General features: G+C 41.0%; 1 protein-coding gene across 2 annotated transcripts; it reads right to left on the reverse strand.

Moving 5' to 3' along the window:
* On the reverse strand, positions 1–26,115 carry gatb (glutamyl-tRNA(Gln) amidotransferase, subunit B). 2 transcript variants are annotated; one of them, XM_050044719.1, is made up of 14 exons: positions 25,940–26,115; positions 21,572–21,725; positions 21,362–21,475; positions 13,880–14,078; positions 13,267–13,389; positions 13,036–13,149; positions 10,387–10,471; positions 9,131–9,175; positions 8,535–8,727; positions 8,157–8,290; positions 3,236–3,454; positions 655–733; positions 380–514; positions 1–281 (listed from the first exon to the last, which is right to left on the reverse strand). In XM_050044719.1, exons 1-14 carry the CDS (start codon positions 26,089–26,091, stop codon positions 156–158), a joined length of 1,872 nt encoding a protein of 623 aa, XP_049900676.1. In that variant the 5' UTR covers positions 26,092–26,115; the 3' UTR covers positions 1–155. The 2 variants fall into 2 exon arrangements, with proteins under 2 accessions (XP_049900676.1, XP_049900677.1); XM_050044720.1 differs by lacking the exon at positions 3,236–3,454.
* Between the last annotated feature and the right edge of the window lie 103 nt (positions 26,116–26,218).

Here is a 26,218-nt window from a genome sequence, read left to right on the forward strand (position 1 = left end):
TTAATCTGAAAAGCTTTATTTTAAACACATAAATACAGAAGATAATGAATGTTCAGTATTTACAAAAATGCTGAAATTAAGGATGGTAGCTTAATTTTCAACTTGACTGTCACCAGTTTCATGCTGTGGCTGAGTCTTGCAGATCAGTCCGGCCCTCATGAGGTCTTCTCTTCTAAAATTGCCCTCACCAGAACTGGGTCAGCTCTGCCTTTGGTCTCCTTCTGAACGAGGCCCATGAGCTTGTTCAGAACTTTCTTGTTTCCATTTCTGATGGCGTGAACCTACAGAGAGGCACAAACACAAAAACACAACCTCAAACATGGAAGAAACAACAAAAACAAATCAATGTATAAGTGAGACCCTGCATGTGAACCCTCACCTCATCAGGGTGCGAGTCCACCACCTTCTGGCAGATGCTCTGCAGCTGTGCGGTGTCACTAACAAGGCCCAAGTCCTTCTCCTGGATTATCTGTGGCGCCGTCTTGCCCGATGACCTCCACATCTCCTGGAACACCTGAGAGCGGTGGAGAAACCAGGAAAACAAAGGTGAAAACACAAACAAACACTAGCTGGTGTGTGTGTGTGAGTGTGTGTGTGCGTGTGTTGAGTGACAGATAGAAGGGGGTAATTGCATGGTCTGTGCAGCTGACTGACCTGCTTGGCAACCGTAGAGGAGATGTGTCCTGTTTCCTGGAGTTCCAGCAGCTCAGCCAGGGCAGAAGGAGAGATCGGGCTGAAATCGAATGAAGGGGTAATTTAATTACAGTTTAATACATGCACTGAAGAATTAGTGATAGAAAAGGTGGGGGAGAAGGAGAAAGAAAGAGTGGGAGTGTGAGACTGAGAGGACAAATGAGTCTATCAACATTTGTGATTTGACTATAATGTGTTTGTCTTTCGTATGTCTTCTTGTTTATTCCCCAGGCTACCAGACAAACAGAATCAAGGAGCCTGTTAGAATATATAAAGTGCAGACAGAGTTTCATTCTGTGCACTGCACACCAGACAGTCCATCTCAGCTAACCCTCATCCAAACACGGCCGAGACACAGTGGAAGAAATAGATGAAAAGTATCCATCTTTACACACACAACTTGGTTAGGCACAGTGTTTGTGTGTCAAATAGGACGCTCATTCCCAACCAAGGCTACTTCTGCAGTTGCCAGGGGGCACATGGAACACTCAACTAATTAACTAAACCAGGAATTATAATTTGATTAAATATATACACATTTTGTGTTAAGGAGTAAAACAAACAGCAAAATAGTATTATCAATTAGCAAATTAATAAAATGGTTGAAATAGTTTGCTAAATTATAAATAAACTGTTGAAATAAGATTGCCGTAAGTAATGAATAGAGGATGCTAAGTTGACCACACACTGTTTTTTGACGGGGACGCTATCTTGTGAGGATCGCACCATGTTGCCTGTGCCTGCTACAGTGGTCAAGTGATGGTATCTGGAATCGCGATAAACAACAAAGATCCATGTGACTTGGCAGCCCCAGGCTGGATTACAGACCCTAAAGTACTACCTCCACACACTTAGGCTGCTCAGACAATGAAAATCTCGTTTTTGGACTGAGTGCATACACTTTGGGTGTGTACCTCACAGAACAGCACCTCTGTCCCACAGCCAAATTTGCATTTTCCAGGACAGTGAAGGCATGACCTGCCCCACTCTCCCTGACTAGTACTCGTTGCCTTCGTTGATCAAGTTGGCTAGGTTAAGGGCAAGAAGACTGAGATTGGTCAAGGTTGGGGTAGGAATATCAGGGTAAGCCAGGGTAAACCTCTGGGGCTAAAAAATGAAGCCAAAAGGGAAGTGTCAAAAACTGCAGTTCTTTAAAAGGCCGCTAGAGGCTGGCTCAAAGAGTGAGTCAATCCTCATAGACCCCCACATTCACAGCAGAAATAAACATGTTTACAGCCTGGTACAAAAAACAGTTTTGGTCTCTTTAGCTGATTTCTCTGTTCATGACAACTGTACAGGGGGTGAATTTTTATATAACCCACCTGTTTACATTTTATTAACATTTTAACTAAAAGTTACGCATAGGGCAGGCTGCTTTGAGTGACAGGCTGTCTGCTGATAGTGACCTTCTCAGTCAGATCCACTCACTCCTCCAGAGCACCAGCCTCTTGCCCAAATATGGTGACCTCTGGTTCCAAAAAACTAAGCTGACTATTGTCAGCAAACCAACAGGTGATGTCACGGAAGCAATATCCATTATTTTTCGAGTCAATGGAATTAACAGTTGAAATACTTAACTAAATTTGATTGAGGGTTGAAATAGCTAAAAGTATTACATAAACAATTGAAATAGTTAACTAATCTTACACAAGCAATGAATATACAGTAGGGCTGTCAACGAATATTCTAAATTCGAATTTAAATTCGAATTTGAAAAAAAAAAAAGGACCTTCGAATGTGAAAACTGATATTCGATTGTGGAGGAAAAAAAATACCACCGCAGCTGTCCTCTTTGTGAGTGGGCGTTGGCCTGGGCCAGACGCCGAAACGATTGCTGCAGGGTGCGAGCCGGCCACGGAGCTGTGCGGCGCGGCGCAGCCGGTGTGGATGACACAATCAGTTAACATGGGCGCTGAAAGGAAACTGGCTTCGCTTCGAGGCACTTCAAGGCTATTTGCAGCGCTTCCGCGGGTGGTGTGGCCTGACAGAGGGCGAGCGAGAGGTCCGGTCATTTATAAGGTAATGTTATAGATAATTGTTTTATGTGTTTTAATGTGTAGGTATGTAAATGTTTTCAAAGACGTTTATGTTGAAATAAAAATACCTACAAGTAGTTATGTTTCCTTGTATTAATACATATACAAGTATGTTTCCTTGTATTAGTTTGCCCTCTTGTGGAGATGCTGCGGAAAAAAAAAAAAATTCGAATGGTTTGAACCTATGAGTTATTTTTAGAAGGAATATTCAAACATCATTTGTGAGCAATTTTGACAGCCCTAACAGTTGAAATAGTTAGCCAAAAGTAATGAATGAAACCAAGCGGCAACCTTCGGTCTGAAAAATTAAGCCAAGTGTCAAAAACTGCAGTTCTTTGAATGGCCACTTGAGGCTGGCTCCAAGAGTGAGTCAATCCCCATAGACCCCCATGTTAAAATGCCCTCTCTCTGGCTAATTTCCCTGTTCACGACATCTGTGCCGGGGGTGAATTTTTATATAACTCATCTGGTTAGTTACATTTTATTAAAGTATAAAATACGCATACTTAAGGACAGGCTGCTTTGAGTGACAGGCTGTCTGCGATAGTGACCTCGGCTTCTTCTTCGTCAGATCCACCCCTCGCTCCTCCACCCAAATATGGTCACTTCTGGCTCCAAAAAAATTAGATGACAATGGCCAAAATGCCAAACTTGAGGCTCCAAAACGAGAGTCCACAAACCAGTGGGTGACACCATGGTAGCTACCTCCATTATTTCCTTTTAGTCTATGGAATAAACAGTTGAAATAGTGAGCCAAAAGTAATACACAGTTACAGTTACAGTTACACACAATTAGCACTACACTTGTTTTCACATTTTAACAAGGCATTAACAGGTCTGGTGAGATATTTTCCACTTCTGTCCTATGCTGTCATCAACCTGCCACAAATCAGCCACAGTGAGATTTCCTCATAGGCAGCTGCCAGCAACTTTAGTGAGGGGAAACCTTGGTAGACGGACTTGTCTCAGCTGGTCAGAGCACCTGAACAAGCTCTTAATGACATGACACGTCTGGTGAGTTTCACCTCTCTGCCTGCCTGACCAATATGCTTCCCAATTTCTTTTTTTTCCTCTATCCTACTCAAGGGCATGGGGCCACAGGGGAGAAAAGCAGGTTTGGACACATTCATACAGGAGAGCCAGCATCAACAGATTTGATAAACAGTCATCACGTGGACATACAGGGGGATACATGCATCCTCATCAAAACTCTTTGCAACCTTTTTCTTTATACCCAAAATGCTGGTTGCTGTGTGTAGCTGAGTTTCTGTTTCTTCCCCCGCCTGCAGCTTTTGACAGTCCTGCCGGCCACTCTTTGTTTTTCTTTAACTCTCCTCCTTTCAAGCAAAGCAAATGCAGCATCATGCATAAATAAACACCAGCTACTTTGTGGTTTACTCACACACAAACGCTTCACAACAGTCTGGGAATAGTAGATAAAGTAAAGCTCACAGCATCTGCGCTGACGTCAACCCATTACTCGTTTCAATTTCATTTGCTCTGTAATGACTCTGAGTTTTTTATTCTGACAAATGATCATGGAACAAAATTGCTCTGAGCTGAACGACAGGGAAAAATATCCATTACAGTTTCAACGAGCTGAAGTGAAGTTTCTAAAGTCGTGATCTGGAGGGTGACAGTCAGAGCTTCACAAATACAGCACAGATGCATCCGACCACCCTCATTTTCCTGTTAGCTGCCGTCACTATTCAACTGCCATTTTAAGAAAATTGGTAAAATGAAACGTGTTGAAATGAGTCTCTGATATTCAGCGTCTCCGTATGCCATAAACAAAAACAGTGGGAGACAACTAGTGTGCTTTTTTTCATAGCCGGTGGCTAGATTGGCAAGTGTGAAAGGTACCATGGCAACTTCTCATTGTATCAAAATATCAGAAAAGATTTTATTCAATTTCGAGAGTGTTTGCAGCATTTACAAAATCAAACATGTTCCAGCTAACAGGCCTTCAGCAGGGAGAGATCAAAACAACACCTTCTTCCAAAAAGTAATGATTTCACTAATGTAATTGGATTTGTCAAAGCAGGTTTTTCTCTGACGTGCTGTCAGACTGTCGCAGGGGTTTTCTCATCGACAGACACAAAGAATGAGGGAATATCGGATGATTTATGACCTCACACGTTATTGCTGTATAGCATTCTGCGGTCTAATCAGCATTTGTGAACACTAAGAATCTAATAATCCTTGATGTCAATCAAACCGAACCAGAGGAGTACATTGTAGAATGGTTCAAAGACAGGACAGAGTTATTTTATCATACTGAACCTGATGTGCTGTCATTGTGCAGACGTTGTAGCTTGACTATAAAAACATTTTTCTGAGCACTACTCAACACAATTTGGGGCTAATTGTGCTTTAATAATTGGGGAATAGAGGGAAAATAGTTCAATAACTTGATTTTAGTGGCGTCTCCTGTTGAGCGAAGAACTGAAGGTTTGTGTAAAGTGTGTCAAGAGAAGCAACCCCAAAATTACATTGATTTTTTACAACTGAAGTGAGTTTGTTATTACGATTCTTGTTGCTCTGCACTGTTTGCTTTCGCTCAGTTCAGCAGATAGCCACTTATTATTTTTCCTTGCTTACTAAATTGAATATCAATAGGACTGTGGCCACTGTTTTTTTTATTCAGTATGATGCCAGCTGCGACTGATGTGCATATAAAAAGTTTAACCATTTAATCATTGAACAAACTTTATCAACTGGCAGAGTCATCACTAGATATGAAGCACAGGGTGAAGTCATGTAATTTGGACATCGGGTAAAATGGGACAAATAAGGTTTTACATGTAGGGCTCTTTAAATATTGTCAGCCAATCATCAAACACGTTATTGCATTGTTAATAATAATAATTATTTAAGATTTTTTTGGGGCATATTGGCCTTTAATTGACAGAACAGCTAAGCGTGACAGCGTGAGAAAAAGAGAGAGAGAATGTTGTGGTTGTAGGGTGTTGTATTTTATTATTTGTTTGAGTGTTAATCAAAATATTTTCACAATAGAGTTTACTTTGTATGGGAAAGGGTTTTTGAGTGAGTGCTTAATGCATTCAGGTAAAATGGGACGAAAAATTTAGCTAAAATGGGACATTTTTCTGAAGTGAAACCAACATGTTTTTAGGATACCAGGTGCCATAAAATCATGACTTGCACTACATTGTGCCATCCTCTCAAATTAAAGACATTTTAGTGTTTAGTACACTTAAAAGATATTATAGATGATGCAGTGGGTCCATGTCAGGCACCAAGGAAACAGGCATCAGAGGGTGGCAGACAAGTTGTCAATCTTCTTTAGTGAAAAGTTTGGTTGCATTAATGATTTAATGAGTTAATGACTGAACTGATAAATGGATTTAATCATTTAAAAAACAAACAAACATGACTGTCCAATTTTACCTTACCAATCGTCCCATTTACCACAACATGTAATCAGATTGAGGTAGGGGTTCTTGATGTGTTTGAAGGTCCAAAGTTTCTCATGTATTTTACTTGGCAACATATTTTCTAACCCAGGGTGAGGTAGCCCTTCTGTGTGGAGTTTGCATGTTCTCCCTGTGTCAGCATGGGTTTTCTCCGGGCACTCCGGCTTCCTCCCACAGTCCAAAGACATGCAGGTTAACTGGTGACTCTAAATTGCCCGTAGGTGTGAATGTGAGTGTGAATGGTTGTCTGTCTCTATGTGTCAGCCCTGTGATAGTCTGGTGACCTGTCCAGAGTGTACCCCGCCTCTCGCCCAATGTCAGCTGGGATAGGCTCCAGCCCCCCCCCGCGACCCCTAGCAGGAAAATGAATGAATGAATGAATATATTTGAACACTTAAGGTTGTCTTCAGAATTTTAGTTGCTTTTCATAGCGATCTACCAAAAAGCGTCCCAAATTACCAGACTTATCACCTTATCCTTAGTTCAGGTAGAGCACTGAAGTCGCTCTTGCATCAGCTGCTTCACTTATGCGCCATGATCATTGCCTCACTCACAGTCGTGTGAACTGTATTCATGCAGGCGTACAGCACGGCCATCATAACCTGATACTTCTCACTGTTAAGCTGTAGTAAGTCTGGATTTCACTTGAAATTCATTTCTAAGTGTCAGAGGGTGAGACAGTTTTGCTTCCAGTTGTGCATTTAGCACAATCACACTGAACTTTGTTGTGAGGCCTTTTTTTATAACTGCACTGTGAAACAACACAAGCAGCAAAGAAGACAGTATGCCATTTAGCTGCAGTGAGCACAGGGACAGTGAGGGACAGAGGTTAATGACAGTAAGTGCGATATAATTTACAACTTTGCACACTGCTGATGTTAGCCTGGCTCCTGCAGTTCATGTTAACAACCCTACCCATGCTATTTCCTATCCCTCCTGCTTTTGGCCACTCCACGAGAGTAAATTTTGTCTGGCAAATTTTGGTCTGACTGCAACTTCACTCATGCCAACTCAATTTGCTGCCAGATTTCTCTCCACCGCCCCAAACTCCCCCTTATGTGCTGAGTTTTTGGTGTTGATTTAACTGAGATCTAATGCTCATGTATGTGTTTATCAAGAGGGGATTAGGTCTTTGCTACTGGGATTTTTCGAGAGCTTGAGGTATTCTTTGTGTGCCAAATCTGTCTGTATAACCATCTGCTATAAATGCTCAGTTCCTTCAAGTGTCTCAGACTTTAGTTTAATCATGAGTCAAAGGATACAGAGCTGAACTTGTGACACCGGAGATACTAAATCACTTTGAGGTGACAATTAATTTTGACATGAAATCACAGTTTTCCACATGAGTTAAACCCTTGACGCAGTGGCTTGAGACTCCTTAAAATAAAGAGAAGCCTGACAGACATTTTTTATGCCATCATTACAGACATGGAAGAGATGACAGGCCTTTGGAGAGGGGGAGATGAGAGAGACGGGTCGCCAGCTGGGGTGAACTTGGGGTGTCGTGGTTCATGGTCAGCTTCTTAACCCCTAAACCAGGGACCCCCTCAAGTGAAAGGTGTCACCTTTTTTTTTTTTGAAGGATGTTTTATTTATCAGAGGAGGCCTTCGGATTGAAAGCTGTTCACAAAGCGAAACTTTATGTATATTCAGAGAAAAGTAACTCATGATCTCCTGACTCTCAAGTTAAAAGCAGCTGCAGTAAAGCTGGCATGTATGCCTTTACATACAGGTTTCATTCCTTCTTTTGCCACAGCTCTAAATGACTAACATTTCAGATACAGCATGCAAAAGGTACAAAGTGGGCGAGCCAAACACAAGAGGCTCAGAGGGGTCCTGTGCTAGACCTGAGACCTGAGCACTGGCAGCACAACAGCTCTGCACTCATGAGCCAAGTTGGCAAAAAAAAAAGTCAAACCTGCAAGACAAACATTAAGCATTATGTGAATACTGTAAAAGCTACATGAAGGGATGTGTGTGAGTGTCTCACCTCTGGCTCACACTCATGTCTTGCTGTTTGAGGTGACCCACCAGCTCGTTTGTCACCCAGCCAATCACCTTTCTCGGCTCCTTCTTGGTCGCCTTCAACACCGCCTCAAAGTACTCCATCAGCCCGTCCTCATTCTGCAACAAAGCACCGTGAAAAATGCTTTCATCACTTCATATGCAATATTATCTAATTAGGATCAAGTCAGCCCAGCAGAGTCCAGCAGAATCCGGCGGTACGCAGCTGCCAAGCAGAACTGCATCCAAGCTGACTCTGCTTGGACTCGATCAGATGACAATTAAAAGAAAGATGCAGGAAACAGATTTAGTGAGGGAATCAACTCCTCTCTCACCGGTTGCTTTCACCCACTTATAAACTCACCACCAGAGTGAAGCTGTGCTCGGGCAGGATGCCGTACGTTTGCACCAGCCTGTCTCTTTTGACACTGGGCAGCTCCGGCAGCCCTTCCTTTATCTTCTGCACCACCACCGCCTGGCACGCATCAATGCCAGTGGGCAGCGATGCGTTATCCTCATACACAATCACAGGGGGCAGGTTGGGCTCTGGCATAAACCTGAAGGGAGGATGGGGGGGAGAAAAAAAGAAAGGGGGGGGGTGCTTTATCAGCACTACAGATAAGCTTTGAGAAGAGGAGGTTGACTTTTGTTTAGATACTAATAGTCCTCTTGACACCACACTTGTCACATTTCACTTGCTCCCCTAATCATGTGACTGCATCAGCTGTAAACCTGTCCATCTATCATTCCCCCTCCTCAACTCACACACGTACACATGGCTGAGGTCCACACCTTGTTTATTTCTCTCCCTCTAGCTGCCACTTAGAGGCCCTTATCCTCTTTCAGACCCCACTGGGGACAAGATCATCTTTTGATATCATAACTCCACGTCAATAAACACAAGCTCCCGGGACAAAGAACGAGCACAGATTAGCAGAGAGCCCACAGACTCACACTCACCTGTAGTCCTGAAGACCCTCTTTGTCCCTCATAGGAATGGTCTCCCTGGAAGAAAAATGAGGCAGACGTCATAATTGATTAACATGTTTCATTCATAAACACATGTGGTACAGCTTGTAAAACTTCCCACAGATTACTAAAAGGTCTTGAATTCATTCATCTAAAAATAAGGTTTTATTTGGTATTGTCTTAAAATGGCAAGACATTGGATTGTAAAATAATAATTGGTAACATCTATATTTTAGAAATAATTTACCTAACTCCTCTTGCATTGATGTCACACAGCTCAGCACAGTGGAACCAACAACACTCATATTTTGTTTTTGGCTGGGATGCTCAGAGCAGAAGATCCACTGTCTGTGAATTTGAATGTGCAAATTCAATGAAGACTGGCTATTCAACCTTCTTTTCGCAGTGTAGCTGATACCAGTTCAAGGCAATACATACCAGACTTGGTGTATTTCATGCAAAAAGTTTTTCAAACTCAGCAGGATGGAAATTAAAGCAGTGGAATCCTGCAGAGTGTGAGAGACACAAAGTTGCCAAGAAAACTCTCCAACAAACGCCAGGTATTTCCTAGTTCTGTTCTAACCTCGTCTCCGCCATGAGACAAAAATCATATTTTATGTTTCAAGATGGGTTTGGTGTTTTTTATTTTGTTGTATTTTGGGGGAGGGGGCAATGGCACCTTCACAAATATATTGGCAAGTGCTGGTTTTTAGGCCCAAGCATAGACAGTATGGTACACACTACAATGAATTCAATCATCAGCAGCAGCTTATACAGTTTTTTTACACCTCACACTGTGGTAAAATGTCATGATGGTAAAAAATGTTGTAACGCCTTCCAGTCAGCGTTGCTATCTCCAAACCAGTGTAGTCAAATCTGTAGCCACCTTCACAGGAAACAGAAGAAACAGCCAATCACAGGCCATCACACACTCTATTTAACACGCACCACCCTGTACCTCCGACATGCAAGGCCTCATGGGGAGGAGGCAGAGCACCAGAAGATGATCAAGGCCTCAGCTGTGTGCACGCTGGCTCATTCTGTGAGCTCATAAGCCAGTGAGTAGCACATAGCTCACAGATAACACAGGATGACGGCGGCATCCAAATGACTCTATTCATCATGATTACCATGATGGTTCCTCCTCAGCAAAGCTCGGGACTAATGAACCAGGCAGAGATCCCAGTCACAGGGTGCTGTGCTGGCTCAAGCCTGGCATCACGGCCCCTGCTCTGTCATCTTCTTACCCTGATTTGGAATCATACGCCCGGGTCTCGTTCTGCACCGTCCCCCCTCTCTGCAGGACTTCGATCTGTCTCTGGATCTCATAGTCTGGTGATGTAAAGGCAGAACATGACCACAAATACAGACAGTTTATTCAATAAGACCAGAACACACAAATGTAATTTTGCGGTAAATGCCAAACATCTGCTCTGATACACTGGCACTCCTCGGGTCTCTGACTGCTGCCACATTATAACTGTGATAAACGATGTTTTTCTCCATGACTTTTAAATACCAATTCGGCAGCAGAGTAAATGTGATACAACTGCAGTGATAAATAATTTGAGCGCAGCGCCACGGCATGTCAAACCACGCTTAAAAACCTGCACATAAAAATGCTAAAATTTTCTGGCTGCAGCTCTTTGTCAGCTGTTTTAATTGGAGCTCAATCAACAGTCGGTGAAGTTGGAGTCGACATAAAATCTATGCTTTTTTTAAGTCAGCAGCTGTGAGAAGCCAAATCAGCATCACACGCTGCTATCACACCACTAATTGTTTGTGACTGGCTGTCAGTCCGAAACTTCTGCTTCACAAGTTACTGTCAGTGTTAACTATGCTTCCTGTCTTAATGTCTCTTCATAAAATCAGCTATCTTGTTTTCACTCCAACAACAAATTCTATTTTTATGTATGACAGCAATAAAAATATGACATTTTTGTCAAACAGGACAGAAACACAGTTGGCTTCTGTTTGTTCGAGCAAGTATTTTCATCATTTACTAATGTAAAAGGAGAAATAACACACTGTGACAACACTCCACTGCGACAAAAATGAAAATATTACTTTAGTGCACTGTTTCTCAAACTTTTTTTGTCATGCTCCCCTTCAGAAGCCGAAAAAAGATCTTGCTCCCCCTGCTACACAATATTTTTATCAGTCATTAACAATAATTGGAGAAGTGGGATCCATGTTGATTTTTAGTGAAATAAAGCACAGCATGACAGCATCAGCAAACCCCTGGTCAGCCACGCCCCACCTGCAGCGGCTCTATGCCCCCCAGAGGCCCGTCCCCCAGTTTAAGAACCACTGCTTTAGCCTCAGTATGTAAAACTAGAATTTGTAAAATCTACCTTAAGTGTAAAAACAAATATGGACACTGAGAGTGTTATAATAATAGATATTATATCACTGGATTATTAATACTGATGCATTAATGTGGACACAGCATTTTACTGTTGTTATTGGTCACGTAGGAGCTAATTTAAAATATTTTTTATACTGTTGTTGCAGGAGTCCAGACCTTTGAATCAACCCACTTCCCCAAATTTGAGTTGACTGATTCGTCTGGCATTGCGACATGACACAGCGGGCTCTCTGTTTAAATAAAAAATGACCAATAAGCGCCGCAGGGGGACTTGATTTGTCAATCAGGGCAACAGCGGGACTAACGTTGTTGTCAAGCTGTCGTTAAGTGTTGTCAAGTGGTGCGCCAGAACCAATAAAGTACCAATGGTGAGCGCTATAGACAAGATAGATGCTGCTTTCAGGGCTGTTCTAAATTGACATGTCTTCTCAATATTGCCCAGCATTGTAGTTTGTTTTACTTCACTCTGCTGCACTCTTAAAACCCCAGTAAAACAAGTATGTCGGAATGGCTACACATCAGTGTGGACTTAAAATAAGGTTAGATTCAGACAGATACGTTGGACCCTAGTGATGGACGCAATGTCAGACTGAAGATGGTAGCGGAGTATAACCAGCTGACAGTTCTGTGTGATATCAGGCAAATACTAGGTGTTCATCCAGTCTGATTCTCTACAATAAAATGAGAGCACTGTTGTTCAAACAAACAAAGTGCTCTTTTTCTACATTAACTAATGAATGGTTAACTTAATCACACATTCACTCTGCTTGGCACTCTGCTGCTCCGTCTCCCCAGAGTACACTCTGCTGCTCCAAGAGAGTGGTGTTCTGAATAACCGAAAGGTACATTTGAACAGCACTATGAATTTACGAACGGTCCAACTTGCGCCAAAGTGTGCTCCAGCACTCCGAGTATTTCTGAAGGCACCCACTAATGCCTCGTTTAATCTATAACAACAAATCATATCTGTTAAGTAGCGAAATAAAAAGGCGGCACGGTGGTCCAGTGGTCAGCACTGTCGCCTCACATCAAGAGGGTTGTCTTCACACTTTGATATTGTATAGACTTAACAAACAAGATACAGAGGGCTAATTACTGAGCTCCAGAGGTGCTGGTCGGTGGATTTTGTTCACTTGTTAACAAACAAAAGAGCCAGGCTGGCTGTTTCCTCAGTGAGAAAGCAAATAAGTGCATTCACACAATGTTTAACTCCTCCTTTAAGTGCAGTGCTTGAGTAAATGTACTTAGTTACATTCCACCACTGAGCTTTTCTTCCCTTTTACTACCAGTTTGACTTGCAGCACACACATACAGTAATAATTACACACACATACTCTCAGTCATTCTTTTTGGGTGATACAGCGTGAAAATGTCAACTCACAAAAAGGTCTTTACTTTCACAGTGTGTGTGAGCAATCATGCAGCCGGTTGAGACCCATTCAGATGGAACAGTGTTCAATGAGGCTCCCTAAATACACCTTGCACTCTTAAGATATTCTGCCATCCTTCCTTTTAGTTTGTAACCTACCTATAGCCCTGGCCAGGTACCGGATGCTGTTGATGTTCTTCACCTCTGTCCTGATGCCCAGGGGCTCACCCGGTTTGTGGACGGACACATTGGCGTCTACTCTAAGCTGGCCCTCTGTGGAGAAAGACAGACAACATGCACACTGAGTGGAAAAAGAAGTACAGGTTTAGAGGTTTAGCTGAGAGAGAGAGAGGACGGCAGAAAGACGGAGACAGAGAGTGATTTCCATACCAGACATGTTGCCTTGACAGGTGCCCAGGGCTTGCAGGATGAGCTGAAGCTCCCTGACAGCTGCAGCAGCCTCCTCTCCACAGCTCATGTCTGGCTCCATCACCAGCTCCATTAGACCTACACCTGACACATGTGAAGGCAGCTGTGTTTTACATCTCTGAGGTATCCATCCCATGGAGCTCTGTAACAAACCTCGACAGTCTCCGCTTTGTTGAGCAATTTAAATCTATAGGATAATGTCTGTCTGACATTTTTGTCTTCCAGGGGTTATAGGAGAAGGGGGTTGTTCTAAAATATTAATGTTACTGTCAAAAAAAATTCATTAAAAAAGATTAAAGCCAACAATGCATTAGAAAGTCTCTCAAAACTTTTCCAACTTTTTCACTGACTGTGGCACTTTGGCCTATGTCCATTTGTTCCTGTTTTAAAAACAGACACAAATATATAGTTTCACTTTTAAAAAAGCATTTTCTGTGGCTCTGAAGTTGCTATAATAGATTTGGACAACAATAACAGGCTATGGAACTGAGAAATAAGCTAAATCAGGCTTTGGCTACACAGATGATGCACACAGTTTGGATAAATAGGGCAAAGACAAACTCTCTGGTGCTACCTGCTCTGTTGAGGTCTATGAGTGTCTGGCTGCGGAGGTCATCATGGAGACTCTTGCCGCTGTCCTGCTCCAGCTGGATCTGTTTAATGCTGACAGTTTTCCTCATCACCTGGCTCCTCTTTTTACCTCCAAGGAGACTGTAAGTCAGCGTGCCATCTACTGCGATGGGCCGCCGTTGCTGGGTGATTTGGTATCCAGCCTGGAATTTAGATAAAAATTTAGACCGGTAAAACTCTGAACAGTAAGGTTGTGTAATAATGGGCAGTAGTAGCAGTACGAGTAATTAGAAATTCTAACTAACACACCAGGCAGGAATAATGGTAAAATATCATAGTTTAATGTCATTCATTAAATACCACAGTCTTTTGCTAACTGATATCATCCTGGTTCACTTTGATTCACTTTTCAATCATCAGAATCATCATGAATTTTTCTTTTTTCAATAAAATTTGACTTTTGAATGCTGTGAAGTTACTGGAATTTTTTGGATCACACAAGAAAGGAAACCTACGCAGTCATCAGTGGAATCTAAATCTATGAATAGTATTATACTAATAAAATAAGTGTAGCTTAATCTTAATCTGCAGCAGTGCATAAATGCAGGGTTTAAACAGACTGAATAGACACGCAGATAAATAAATAAATAAATAAAGCTGAGCAGCATTCGAATTTTGATTTTGAATTTGAATGTCAATATTATAAATGAAACTTCAAACTTTTCGCTTATTCTGTTCATTATCCAGTCATTACTCAAACATTCCATGTAACCAAGGTATCAGTTATCCAGCCCAGTCACCAAAAGAAAATGTTGGCCTTGTACCTGTCTGGATGGCAGAGGAGATACCTGCACACCAGTGTAACTGGGCTAGAAAGCCACAAAAAGATCCACAGGCTGAGATTAATGCAAAAATAGACAACTTATTTAAGACATCTGTACACAAAAAGGGTCCTCAAAGATAAATAAAATAGATAGATAATAAAAACAGCAGCAAATATTTCAGTCCTTGACTATCATCTTTGCTACTGATATGAGTGCTTCAAGGAACAGATATAGACACAGACAGATTCCTACCAGGTGTGTCTCAGTCTAAATCTGTCTGCAGGTATCTCCTCTGCCGTCCTTCCTTGTTTGACTATTGTACCAATGCACCCAAGACAAACTTTTTTTGTTACCCTAACTAGGCACAGTTTTACAGTAGACTTGTACGTTTCTGCAAACCACTCATACATTAAATTTGTACATTTTATATGTATCATATCAACATTTGTCTTTAAGAGGCTGAGGTGATAAAACAGGCTGTTTTTTAGAGTCATTGCTGCATTTTCAGCGTTTTTTTGTCACCAAACATGGATATTTTTCAGCCTCCCATCGCTGTGTTTCCATCAGGGAAAGTGCTTCGGAAAAAAGAAGTTATTTACTAAGACATCAATGCCTTTTCAGCCTGGATTGTGCCCCCAGAAGCTCGTATTTAGGCAAAAACAGGATCTTTTCCCAACCACAACCGGGTGGTTTTTGTGCCTAAATCTTACCACATGTTAACCACAGTGTTGTTGAAACGTTAAAAAATTTTACATTTCAATGTGTCTGCAATATAATAATCTTTTGCAGACACATACACTGCCAACATTTATTCTGGTGATTGGTTTGCTTTATCAAAAGAAAACACATCAACTTTCTGGAGTCTTTCATACAAATCCCTCTATTTTCAGTGAAGTCAGGGTCATGGGTCAATGAAAAGGTGACGCAGGCAGCATCAATTAAACACATCGCCGGCTGATTGGCTGAGCCGTTATTATAATGCAGCGGGAGTGCTGCCATCTCACTCAAGGTTCCTACTCAGAAAAAGCACAAGAATAAATATTTCATCTGCTCCTCTATTCCTAAAAGAATCTGCTGCCCCAAGTATTAATTCCCAGCGTTACTATGGCAACCACATCACAGGAACTACACATTAATCATACTTATGCTAAAGAGAGTGAGGACGTGGGAGAAGAGATTGGGGGGCTGTTAGTCACCGGCTCTCTGTACAATGTGTCTGATCGACACAATCAATCACCTCCACACCTCCTCCTGTTGAAACAGAGGAGAGGAGAGCAAAACACAGACTATTGGGGGGGATTTTCTTTTTCAATTCCTGTTCTTCGTGGTGGATTCAATCTTTAAATCTGCTGGATTCTTTGCGAAGCTTATCAGAAATCCCCTGTTTCTTACTTAATCTTTTCATGAGTTTTGTCTCAACCGGTGAAATAGTCATGTCTGCTGCTGGATGACGCACGAGCATCACAGCATCTATTTGCATTTCCTGCAAAATAAATCAACTGTTACTGCCACATAATGATGAGGTGAGGCACATCTGTTGCTAATAAGATCCTGGTAGCCACATTAAGTTACTCCGCAGGCCCTAATGAGCAGGGATGCTCCGAACACTCCCTGTGACTCCTCGCCCTTTTGTACATCCTAAGTTACAGATGCACGCCTGCTCACACACTGTACATTCAGCAGTGGACACACACACACACACACACACACACACACACACACACACACAAAGCTAAACTCATTTCCATGCTGAGTCATTCTCTGACTAATTTCGAAGTCACTAAACAAACAAGACTTAGTCGGCCGTATCATTCCTCGCGCCTGCACACTGATGTTTTCCTCGGCTATACCTCAGGGGGCCACAAAGACATTCATAGCTCTCATTAAACACATGTCAAAGCTTCGACAGCCAGGCCATGTCTGTTTATTTGCAAACTTAATATCTCAAGGAAATTGCAATTATTTGCTTTTGCTGGTAGGTTAGTGTGGAGCTGCTGAGGCATGTTATTAAAAGGCTGTTAAAAACTTTATATATGTGCCTTGCCTGCCATTCCCATTGAAGAAGGGAATGCTGGTCAGACAGCAGCATTAATCATTTAATGAGCAACTGTGGTGTTTTACAAAAAGCAATCAGGGATTTCTAGTGGAACATATCAATAATGTACAACGCAATTTACAAATGTATTTTTCAAGGGCGAGATAATTTCTCCCTCGATCCTGCTACTGGTCTGGTTTTACGAGCATTGATTACACTCAAACTTTAGGTCGAATGTGAAAAATTCCTTATCATTTGCATAATTAAAACCGCTCTGACGCCAGTTTATCCAGCTGATTCACTCTTTTCGCACAACTGACGAGACTAATGCAAACTAAACAATTATAAACAAGGCAACAGCGGGGCATTGTGCACAGTGCACACAGCGAAGCTAAAACACAAACAGAGGTTCACGCTCGACTTGCCGGCATGAGTTGTTTGGGGAATCTCGGGGAAAAATAAAAATTGTAATCGGGTATTATGGTCCCTGCTGTGTGTGTGTGTGTGTGTGTGTCAACTGTTGAGAATTACTCCAATGGAGGTGATGCAATCTTGGGCAAACACACAAAAGAGCGAGAGGAACCCAACAGTAATCCCTGCGCTTCTGGAGGGGATTTTGCTGGAATTTGAAGATACATGGACTTTCTGGGGAGATAATGTATCCCTACCACTGTGATTAAAATATGTACTGCTGCAACTGTGTGATAACCAGTTAAGTCTGTGAGATATAAACAAGGGGAGGAAACTCTGTCTATCAAGATCTAATCAGAAGAAGAAACTAATCAGGAATATCAAAGACAGAGATCATTTATTCCAGTGCAATACAGTAATGAAAATAGTACTATAAAAATAGCAGCTCATACTCAGTGTATTGCTTGCTACTTCATGAGGGTACTCTCATTTTAATCCACTTCTTTGGGGCCATTTCTATGAAATACTACTAAAGGAAATCTGTCTCTCAAGTTCTTCAGTCCATCATTACGCTCCTCATTACTTTGCCCAAAGCTGTGTTAGCATAATATCCTACCAGGAAAAGCCTGACTTTGAACACTCAAAATGCAAAATTCTTCAACACCTTTCTACTGAGAATTTCTGGATTTATTAGAAAAGGTCTCTGTAGGGCAAGTCACCTCAGAGTTCCCATGACATTTTGTCTTTTCCGTCTAAGCCTTGAAATGTCACTCATAATGGCAGTAAAATTACCCCTGGGCTCTGAGGGGTAGAGAAACCTTGCAATGCGAGCACTCCATTACAGAGAGCAAAGCGAACATCAGTTGGGAGAGACTGTTAAATGGAAATATCAGTGTTAAAGAGTTTTATTGGAATATCTCTACCACTGCAAACACGGCTGTTCTACCTGAAAGAGCAGTAAATGTGACACTGTAATAAGACGAATTTAAAGCTGCGGTTAATAATTTTTTGGCCACTTGGGGGCAGCGGGAACACTGACGTATCATCACCTTTACAGCTGATGGGGTGAATTTGTGAGCAAACACTTGCTTCTTTACAGATCCAGCAGTTATGGAGCAACATTTGTCTTCATTTGGAGTCCTGTTTCCATACAGTTGTCACTCTCTGTTACCTCTAATTTCAGTCTCTACCAGTCCCTGAGGGAAATATGTGGTTCTTAAGCTGCTGAATGCTCCACTATGTTCACCAGCTAGTCGCCAACTGTGTCTGTCTGCTAACTGGTGCTGAACAGGTAATGTGTAGTGGGTTTTAAGAGCTGTTTTACTGAAAACAGCTGCCTGCTGCAGCCAAAAAGATGCTCTAAGAGTGGTGACAGTGAACCAAAAATTGAGCATAGTTTTAGTTCAGGCAGGACACGATGTCAAGCTCAGCTCACATCCCAGCTACATCAGCTGATCCCAAACAGCCCAATTAACTAGTGGAGCAGCTGACTGATGGAAGGGAGTCAGCTGATAGATCACATGGTTCCTCTCTATGCAACCAATTGGCAAATCTCCTTCAGGGCGCCCTCTTTAAACCGCTCTGCCTACTGTTGCTGCTTCCTCTGCAAGTTGCTTTGCAACCCGCCTCCACCCCAGCTCCTCCTTTTCATGTTGTGTCTGACTTATCAATGTCATTTCTGTTTGTCATTGCTGCTGGCTCTATTCTCTTCCCTGGGGGTCTTTGCTGCTGCTCTTCCTGCCTTAGGCTTTATATGTAGGCGCATGGAAGGGCAGGGAGGTTTGCTCTCTCTGCCTCAGGCTTTCCACAATTGCACATGGAAGAGCAGAGAGATGTGCTTCCTCTGCCTTAGGCTCTCCATACAGGCGCATGGAAGGGCAGACAGGTGTACTCTCTCTGCCTCAGGCTTTCCACTTAGGCGCGTAGAAGAGACTTTCTGTGTAGGCCCAAGGAAAGGCAGAGAGGCCCCAGAACGGAGCCATACCGCCAAATATAATACTGCAAATGGAAATAAAGTTTTCTTTGACTTAAGTGTTCCCGACTGAACTCCTCTGGTCTTAATGAAAAAACTCTGAAACAACTACAGGTTGTACAAAACTTAGCTGCTAGACTAACCCGAACCAAGAGGTACGATTACATCACACATCTTTTAGCCTTTTTACATTGACTCCATGTTTGTTTTAGGATTGATTTTACCATTAAAGTTATTTATGGCCTGGCTCCAGATTATATTTCAGACCTTTCAGTCCCTTATGAACCTTTGCATAATTTGAGATCCTTAGCCAGAGGTATTCTGTCTGTTCCAGAGTCCAGGCTGAAGACTAAATCGACAGAGCTTTTGCATTTAGAGCCCCGAGGCTCTGGAAAGACCTGCCTGAGGAAATAAGGCTGTCTGAGTTGCTTGTCTGCTTGTTTATTGTATTGATATTTCATTATTTATCTATTCATTTATTTATTTATTTATTTTTTTATTGAGGTTTTGCCCTCTTTTTTTATTATCATTTACTTTGGTATGTTTTTTTCTTGATGTCATTTTATGATTTTTATAATTATTATTACTGTTATTATTATTATTATTATTATTATTGTTTTAAAAGGTGCTATATGCCAGTGTCACAGTATATCTTAGCTGGTCTTTATAATCATGTGTAGTTGCCCTTTTTTTGTGTTTTATGGTTCATTTCTAGTATATATTAACATACTTTTTGGCTTTTCTTTGTAGTAATCTTACTTTGTGTTAACTTTATGTTGTTGTCTGTCTTGGCCAGGATACTCTTGAGTCTCAAGAGGTCTTTCTGGTTAAATAAAGGCTAAATAAATAAATGAATAATAAAATAATTTTATCAAATAATTAAAAAACCTGTAAAGTCGGTGCTTAAAAGTCAAACAAGCTGAAACTCATTATAAAGGCAGCTGCTGATTTGGGTGGTAATTACTATATCTGTATGTTCATCACTCCAAGCGACCCCTTTCACTTTGTCATATTATTATTCAAAACACTGTTATTATAAAAATACTCATTACAGCTGCTTTAAAGCTGCACACGTGTGAAAGGTGTCGCTCTTAGTGAGAAAAAACAGCAAAATATAACCCGACTCTGCAGTTCCTCTCAGCTCGATGGAGCATTTTAGCATCTTTCACTTAATTGTTTTGGCTTTATGATCTGCATCTTTATCATTCTGGTTCACTCTCCCTGCTCTCATCTCCATCATTTCCAGGCACAGCAGGCAGATATTTCCAGTTAAAAAGCTCTGAAAACCCATTGCATGCTCAATGCCCAGCACCAAACATTTGATAAACAAAGTTAGCGCCTACTTAAAGTCCCAGATATTTCCTTCAGGAGTTGGTGGATACAAAAATAGAGCTAAAATAAGGGTGAATTCACCACATCAGCTCTATGTGAATAATATACTGTATCAATGTTTGTTCTACGTCCCTTCAAGCGGCCTTAATAAATAAATAAATGTGTTAATTAATACTGCTTTAAAGGAGTGTACTAAATGGTAACTATATGAGGAGTTTCAATTAAGAATGAGAGAGTTATCATTAGGAAACAACAGCTCCGACTCTAAGTAAGAGGCTGGTATCTAAATGAAGTCCATTATGTGGAACTACTGAAGATGTGAGTCATCTTAAGCTTACAAATATCTTCCTGTTAATTAACTATTTAATTTTCAGTTCATAATCAAATGTACTTCACCCAGAATTGTTCCCCTAGACAACACTACCTGGAGTTTTTAACAACTCCAATAATGATACCGACTGCGTGAATCAAAGAAAGCTATCCTCAAATTATCAGCACTGGCATGAAGAGGGAAATGACCTGTGGATAATGTAAAAATAGAAGTGCACTGAAGGAAATGAGCTGGTGAGTGAAAAAACACTGGTCATTTTCCTTTAACAGCTTTCAGTGTCATTTGTCTGTACGTGTGGCAAATAATATTTTTGCTGCTTCAGCAAGACTTGCTTACTATTTAAATTAGAGCTCACGGCCGGGAGAGTTCAGCAGGAGAGGCTGTGATGGAGACGCTGGAGGCACATGAGGACAACTTATAACAAAGCAAAAGCAATGATGCAGCATGATAAACAGGACTAGAGTCTTCACACTGCTGTGTGTCAGATAGAGTACCTCCCGCTAATGTCTGTGTGCCCATCGATTAAAACCAAGATGTTTCACAGAAAGCAATAATGGAGGACAGGGAGCAGGAAAACTCACAGGGAGGTCAGCGTAGAAATAGTGTTTCCTGTCAAACAGTGACTTCTTGTTTATCGTGCAGTCCAAAGCCAGTCCTGTCATCACTGCTGCTTCGACACATCGTTTATTCAGGACCTGAGGACACACAGGGACATTACCTGATGACCTGACAAGACAGCGTTCACAAAACAACATGTTATCTTTTTCTGAGTTCAGCTAAACAACACTTACGGGTAATGTGCCTGGTAAAGATGCATCAAAGTGTGACACCAGGGAGTTCGGAGGTGCCGAGAAGCGAGCTGGTGAGCCGGAAAACAGCTTGGTGTTTGAGTTAATCTGGGCATGGACCTCCAAACCCACCACTCCAACCAGTTGCTGGGCAGCACTGGGAGAGAGAGGAGCCAGGCATGAGATGGACACAATCCAGAGAAACCTCCACTTTACAGTTTAGGGATCAACTGTTTTATGAAAAGCCACAGTAAAAATCCAGATGGCTGGTATGACCATTTTGAATCTGAGTTATCATTACGACCGTGTTTGATTTTGACGCTTTGAAAAACTCAGTAAATATTGTCCAGCATCAACCAAAGTTAGTACCAGTCTCCCAGATGCAGGCGCAGCGTGCAACATGGGTTTGTTTTATTCCCCTGTTTAAAGAGTGTGCATGTAGCAGGCAAAGCCAGTGATGCTACTGGTCCCTTTATCCTCATTTACAGTGACACAGACACTCAAGAAAGCATTTCAAAGACAGGCTATCTTTAATGTTAATGCATATTTGATATGATTTTTTGGCTCTGTTATTATTAAATGCAAACATAAAGTGCACAGTGCTGCTAATGTGACTGTGGTTTTCAATATAAAACTTGGTGAAATGATTTCAGCATGTGTATCAGTGCTTTCTGGACATTTTGAGCATATTTTAACAAGATTATGATAATACTGATAACCATGATCATTTTGGTCAGTGTGATCATGATATAAAATTTTCACACTGTTTAATCTCATCCATGAAAAAACAAACAAACAAACAAAAATCATCCAAAAGTAGCTTTATGCAATGACACCAGTAAATGTTTGGAATCAAACAGGAGTGGTGTCTTAGTCCTTTGAAACCTGGAGTGACATCACTTTTCTTGTGCAGCTTTCAGTAACCTTTTGCAAGTATTTTTTTTCACAAAAGGCAGTGAGCAACTTGGTAAGAAATGTCCCACAAATTGCAAAAGATTGATAGATTCAGAAAATTATTTTAAAAAAATGGGAAAAAAGAATAAAAGCTAGGGAAAAACTATACTTAGAATTATTGTCATTACATTTTAAAATTATGTCACAGAATTTTTAAATAAAATTTAAGCACATTTTCTGAATAATTTGCTTGTTTCTTTCTTTCTTTATTTTATTTTACTAATTTTCTTATTTTTAAATTTCTCTTTTTACTAATTCCTTGCAATTTTTTGGATCATTTTTTCCTTCGTTGTTCATTGTCGTTTTCCCATGATTTTGAAAGAAACTGTGCCAATTTGCTCAGGTTTTAAAGGGTTAATTCTCTACTGCAGACAAGTTCTTTTTTTTTAATATATTTTTTTTTGGCATTTTTGCCTTTAATTGATAGGAAAGCTCAGAGTGCAAGGGAGTCCTGCGGCAACAGCCTTGTACATGGGGCGCCTGCTCTATCCACTAAGCCACCGACGCTCCTACTGCACACAAGTTCTAAGCAGGTTATGAGTATGTAGTGTGTTAAAACTGGAAAAGTGACTTAAGTATGTAAAAAAAAAGGTCAGTACGCATACTAAAGAACCACTTGATTTTTGAGTCTGTTTTTGATATACACTACTGTCCCATAATGCAATGCAAAAAGAAGTCCGAGATACTACTCACGACTGAAACAAGGGATTTGCAATTGGTAGAAGTATGAAATCTTTAAAAAGACATTTTGCTTTCTCTGTGGGTACTGTGACACTGTAAAATCCCAGTTTACTTGACATCTTATGGCACACTTGTATCATTCTCCATCAGTATAAAAGGGCCGAGTACAAAAAGATTAGATAGAGTACATAATGTATGCAGCTACTATGCAGTATGATTGGGATGTGGCAATATTGTAAAAGTCTGTTACTCCTTCAATGAATGTGTCCTGTAGCACTGCCCTCCTTGGTTGGGCTTCAGGCTCAATTTAGTTTTAAGTGATCAGGTATTACAGAGATGACTGGTTGAGGTTAGACCTAAAATTTAATTTGGAATTAAGCACTGCAGAAGACAACAGAGTGTGGTCACCTTAAGCATGGTCAGATTAACCTAGCTCCCTATGGAACAAAGTAGCTGTTCCTCCCCCTCTCTCTCTGTACAATATTTCCTTGCTGGAATAACAGATGGCTCCTCGTTTGGTGTGTGATTATCTGGTTAAACACAATTTATTATGGGAAAATTAGTCATTAAAGCAGTATGACAGTGTTAAATGCAGATTTGGACCATGGGACTCTTTTTAAGACAGTATCTGGTCCTTACCATGTCAGTTTATATTGTGCTTCTCTTTTATCTTAAGTTACACAGTCATACCAAGTAATGAATCTTGGGCTTTTGGGGATACTGGGGGCCCACTTTGTCCAGCCCAGAGGTTGGGTTTAGACACTACAAATTTATGAAAGAAAAAACAGGAGTATTTTTGGTTGTTAGGAGACTTTTATTTCATAAATCCACATTTATTTCCCAGCTTTTTTTTTCATTGGTTATATTCAAATGAACAAGGCCTTACCTTACAAGTTCAGACCAAAGCAACACCACCAGAACAGCACTGAATCCCATCTCTTACTCCACACTCCAGCTGTGTTGCCAACTTGGTGACTTTCTTGCAACATTTAGTGACTTTTCAGACCCTCACAGAGACTGTACTTCTTACTCAGACCATCAGAGGTAAAGCGAGAAAAATATTCAAATATATAATATTCACAATTATTTCCACGCATGTTGCTCAGAGTAATCGTAGACATGGCTCTTCTGCCAACAACACCAGGTTATGCTGATGCTCTTGCTCTTAAGCTTTCTCTGGATTGGAACTTTTCAAAGTGCGAGAAAGAGAGCGGCATAGCTCTTATTATACCATTCAAAAGTTTGTTGAGGAATTTACATCAATCAGTCAGTAAACATTTATTTTTATAATATCGTTTACAAAACTGCATTGTCACAGAACACTTTACAGATTACAAATAAAAGAAGCACATATTTTGCCCTGCCCCCATTCCCACCCTCCTTTCACATCCACCACCCACAGAGGCTACTCTCAGCTGGAGTGAGGAAAAAGAGATTGTGATTCAGTGCTGTTGCTTTGGTCTGAATCTGTGAGATTACCATGCCTTAGTCATGAGAATATAACAGATGGAAAGAAAAACAGCTGGAAAATAAATGTGGCATATGACATATAAGTCACCTGAAATTAAGAAATGTGGAGTTATATAATATTAGTGCCTCACTGCCACACTCGGGCATTGTGGAAAAATGGCCAGCAATATCCTTCTTGCCTCAGGAAACTGTCTACGTTTTACATTGATAAGTCTCTTACGATCCTATCAGATCTTATATTGAGTCTGTCTTGACCTTCTTTCTTCTCTGCTGGTTTGGGAATCTCAACATCATGTCCAAAAATGCACTAAGTGGCATTGTGAAAATGAGTAGCAAGATCTTGGGAGTTCAGCAGAGTACGTAATCTGTCCTGTTTCATAAACACATAGTAAGGAAGGCTAAAGCCATCCTTTCTGACAGCTCCCACCCCTTATTCTCCGAGTTCCAGTTTTTGCCTTCTGGCTCTCGGCTCTTGGTGACAGATACAAGCACTTCTTCATTCCTACTGCCGTTTCTCTTTTAAATGCCAGGCTTTAGAGTCACACTTAGTACTGAGGCTACTCTTGTGGCTGGTTGTTACTCTTGTTATGATCATGTAATGAGTGATGGTGATGATGATGATGTTGTTCATGTTGATATTGATGGATATTGTTTATGACCACTGTTGCTTGAGATCACTGGTTCCCCTCTCCTCGCCCCCTTGTTGAGTATTTCTTATGAGTGCTCTCATGTTTTTTATTACGTATGTTTTTGACTTGCTGTACAACTAGTTGCCCTCTAGGGTCAAAATAAAAAGATAAATGACAAAGGCCCTTGAAAAACGAAAAAAAAAAAAAAAAAAAAATTAATTAATTAAGTAAAATAAAAAATAGATAGATAGATAGATAGATAGATACACTTGATTATTTTTTTCAGGATTTATTTCATAGCCATATTTATTTATTTTATTTTTATTTATTTATTCTTGCATTTATTAATTGAATATTGACTTAAATGGCATTCCATAGCTACAACTTAACCTGACATACTAGGAAAAAAAATGGATGACCATTTAAACACAGCTTATTTTTCTTCGGTAATTAGCGGGTGGCCACAGATTAAACCCCAAAATATTCGACTCGGCAGAAGAAACGTCCTCTCCCTTATATTCTCCACTGTTTTAGGAAACCTTGTCGTTTAACGTTACTTCTGTTACTACAGGTTAGTATAGAGGCAGGTCAGGGGCACTGTAACACAGAGTATTTCGCCATTAACAGCCTCACTTACCTTTTCGCTTTTAGCTTCGGTTGCCTGTCGCATCGCGAGCTTGATGTGCTTATCCGTCTGATTAATACACGCGAAGTCTTTGGATATAATATTAATATCTGTTTACTCATATTATGAAGCAGCTCACTTGCTGCAACAGAGGAGGCAGCCATGTTGTGATTTCTCAGTGAATACGGGAGTTGTAGTTTTTTAAAGTGACATTTTATATGTGTAATAACGCCGCTCGTTTCAAAGTAAAACTACAAAGCCCAGTCTTGGTGAGATTCCGGTTTCCGACAC

This window comes from Epinephelus moara, chromosome 5 (genome assembly GCF_006386435.1).
Source record: "Epinephelus moara isolate mb chromosome 5, YSFRI_EMoa_1.0, whole genome shotgun sequence".
In the NCBI taxonomy this organism is placed as follows: Eukaryota; Metazoa; Chordata; class Actinopteri; order Perciformes; family Serranidae; genus Epinephelus; species Epinephelus moara.

Coding starts and splice junctions, on each gene's coding strand:
- gatb (XM_050044719.1), bottom strand. CDS start 26,091: ATGGCTGCCTCCTCTGTTGCAGCAAGTGAGCTGCTTCATAATATGAGT. Junction 21,476..21,571: donor CTTTACCAGGCACATTACCC/GTAAGTGTTGTT, acceptor GTGTGTCCTCAG/GTCCTGAATAAACGATGTGT. Junction 282..379: donor TGGACTCGCACCCTGATGAG/GTGAGGGTTCAC, acceptor GCCTCTCTGTAG/GTTCACGCCATCAGAAATGG.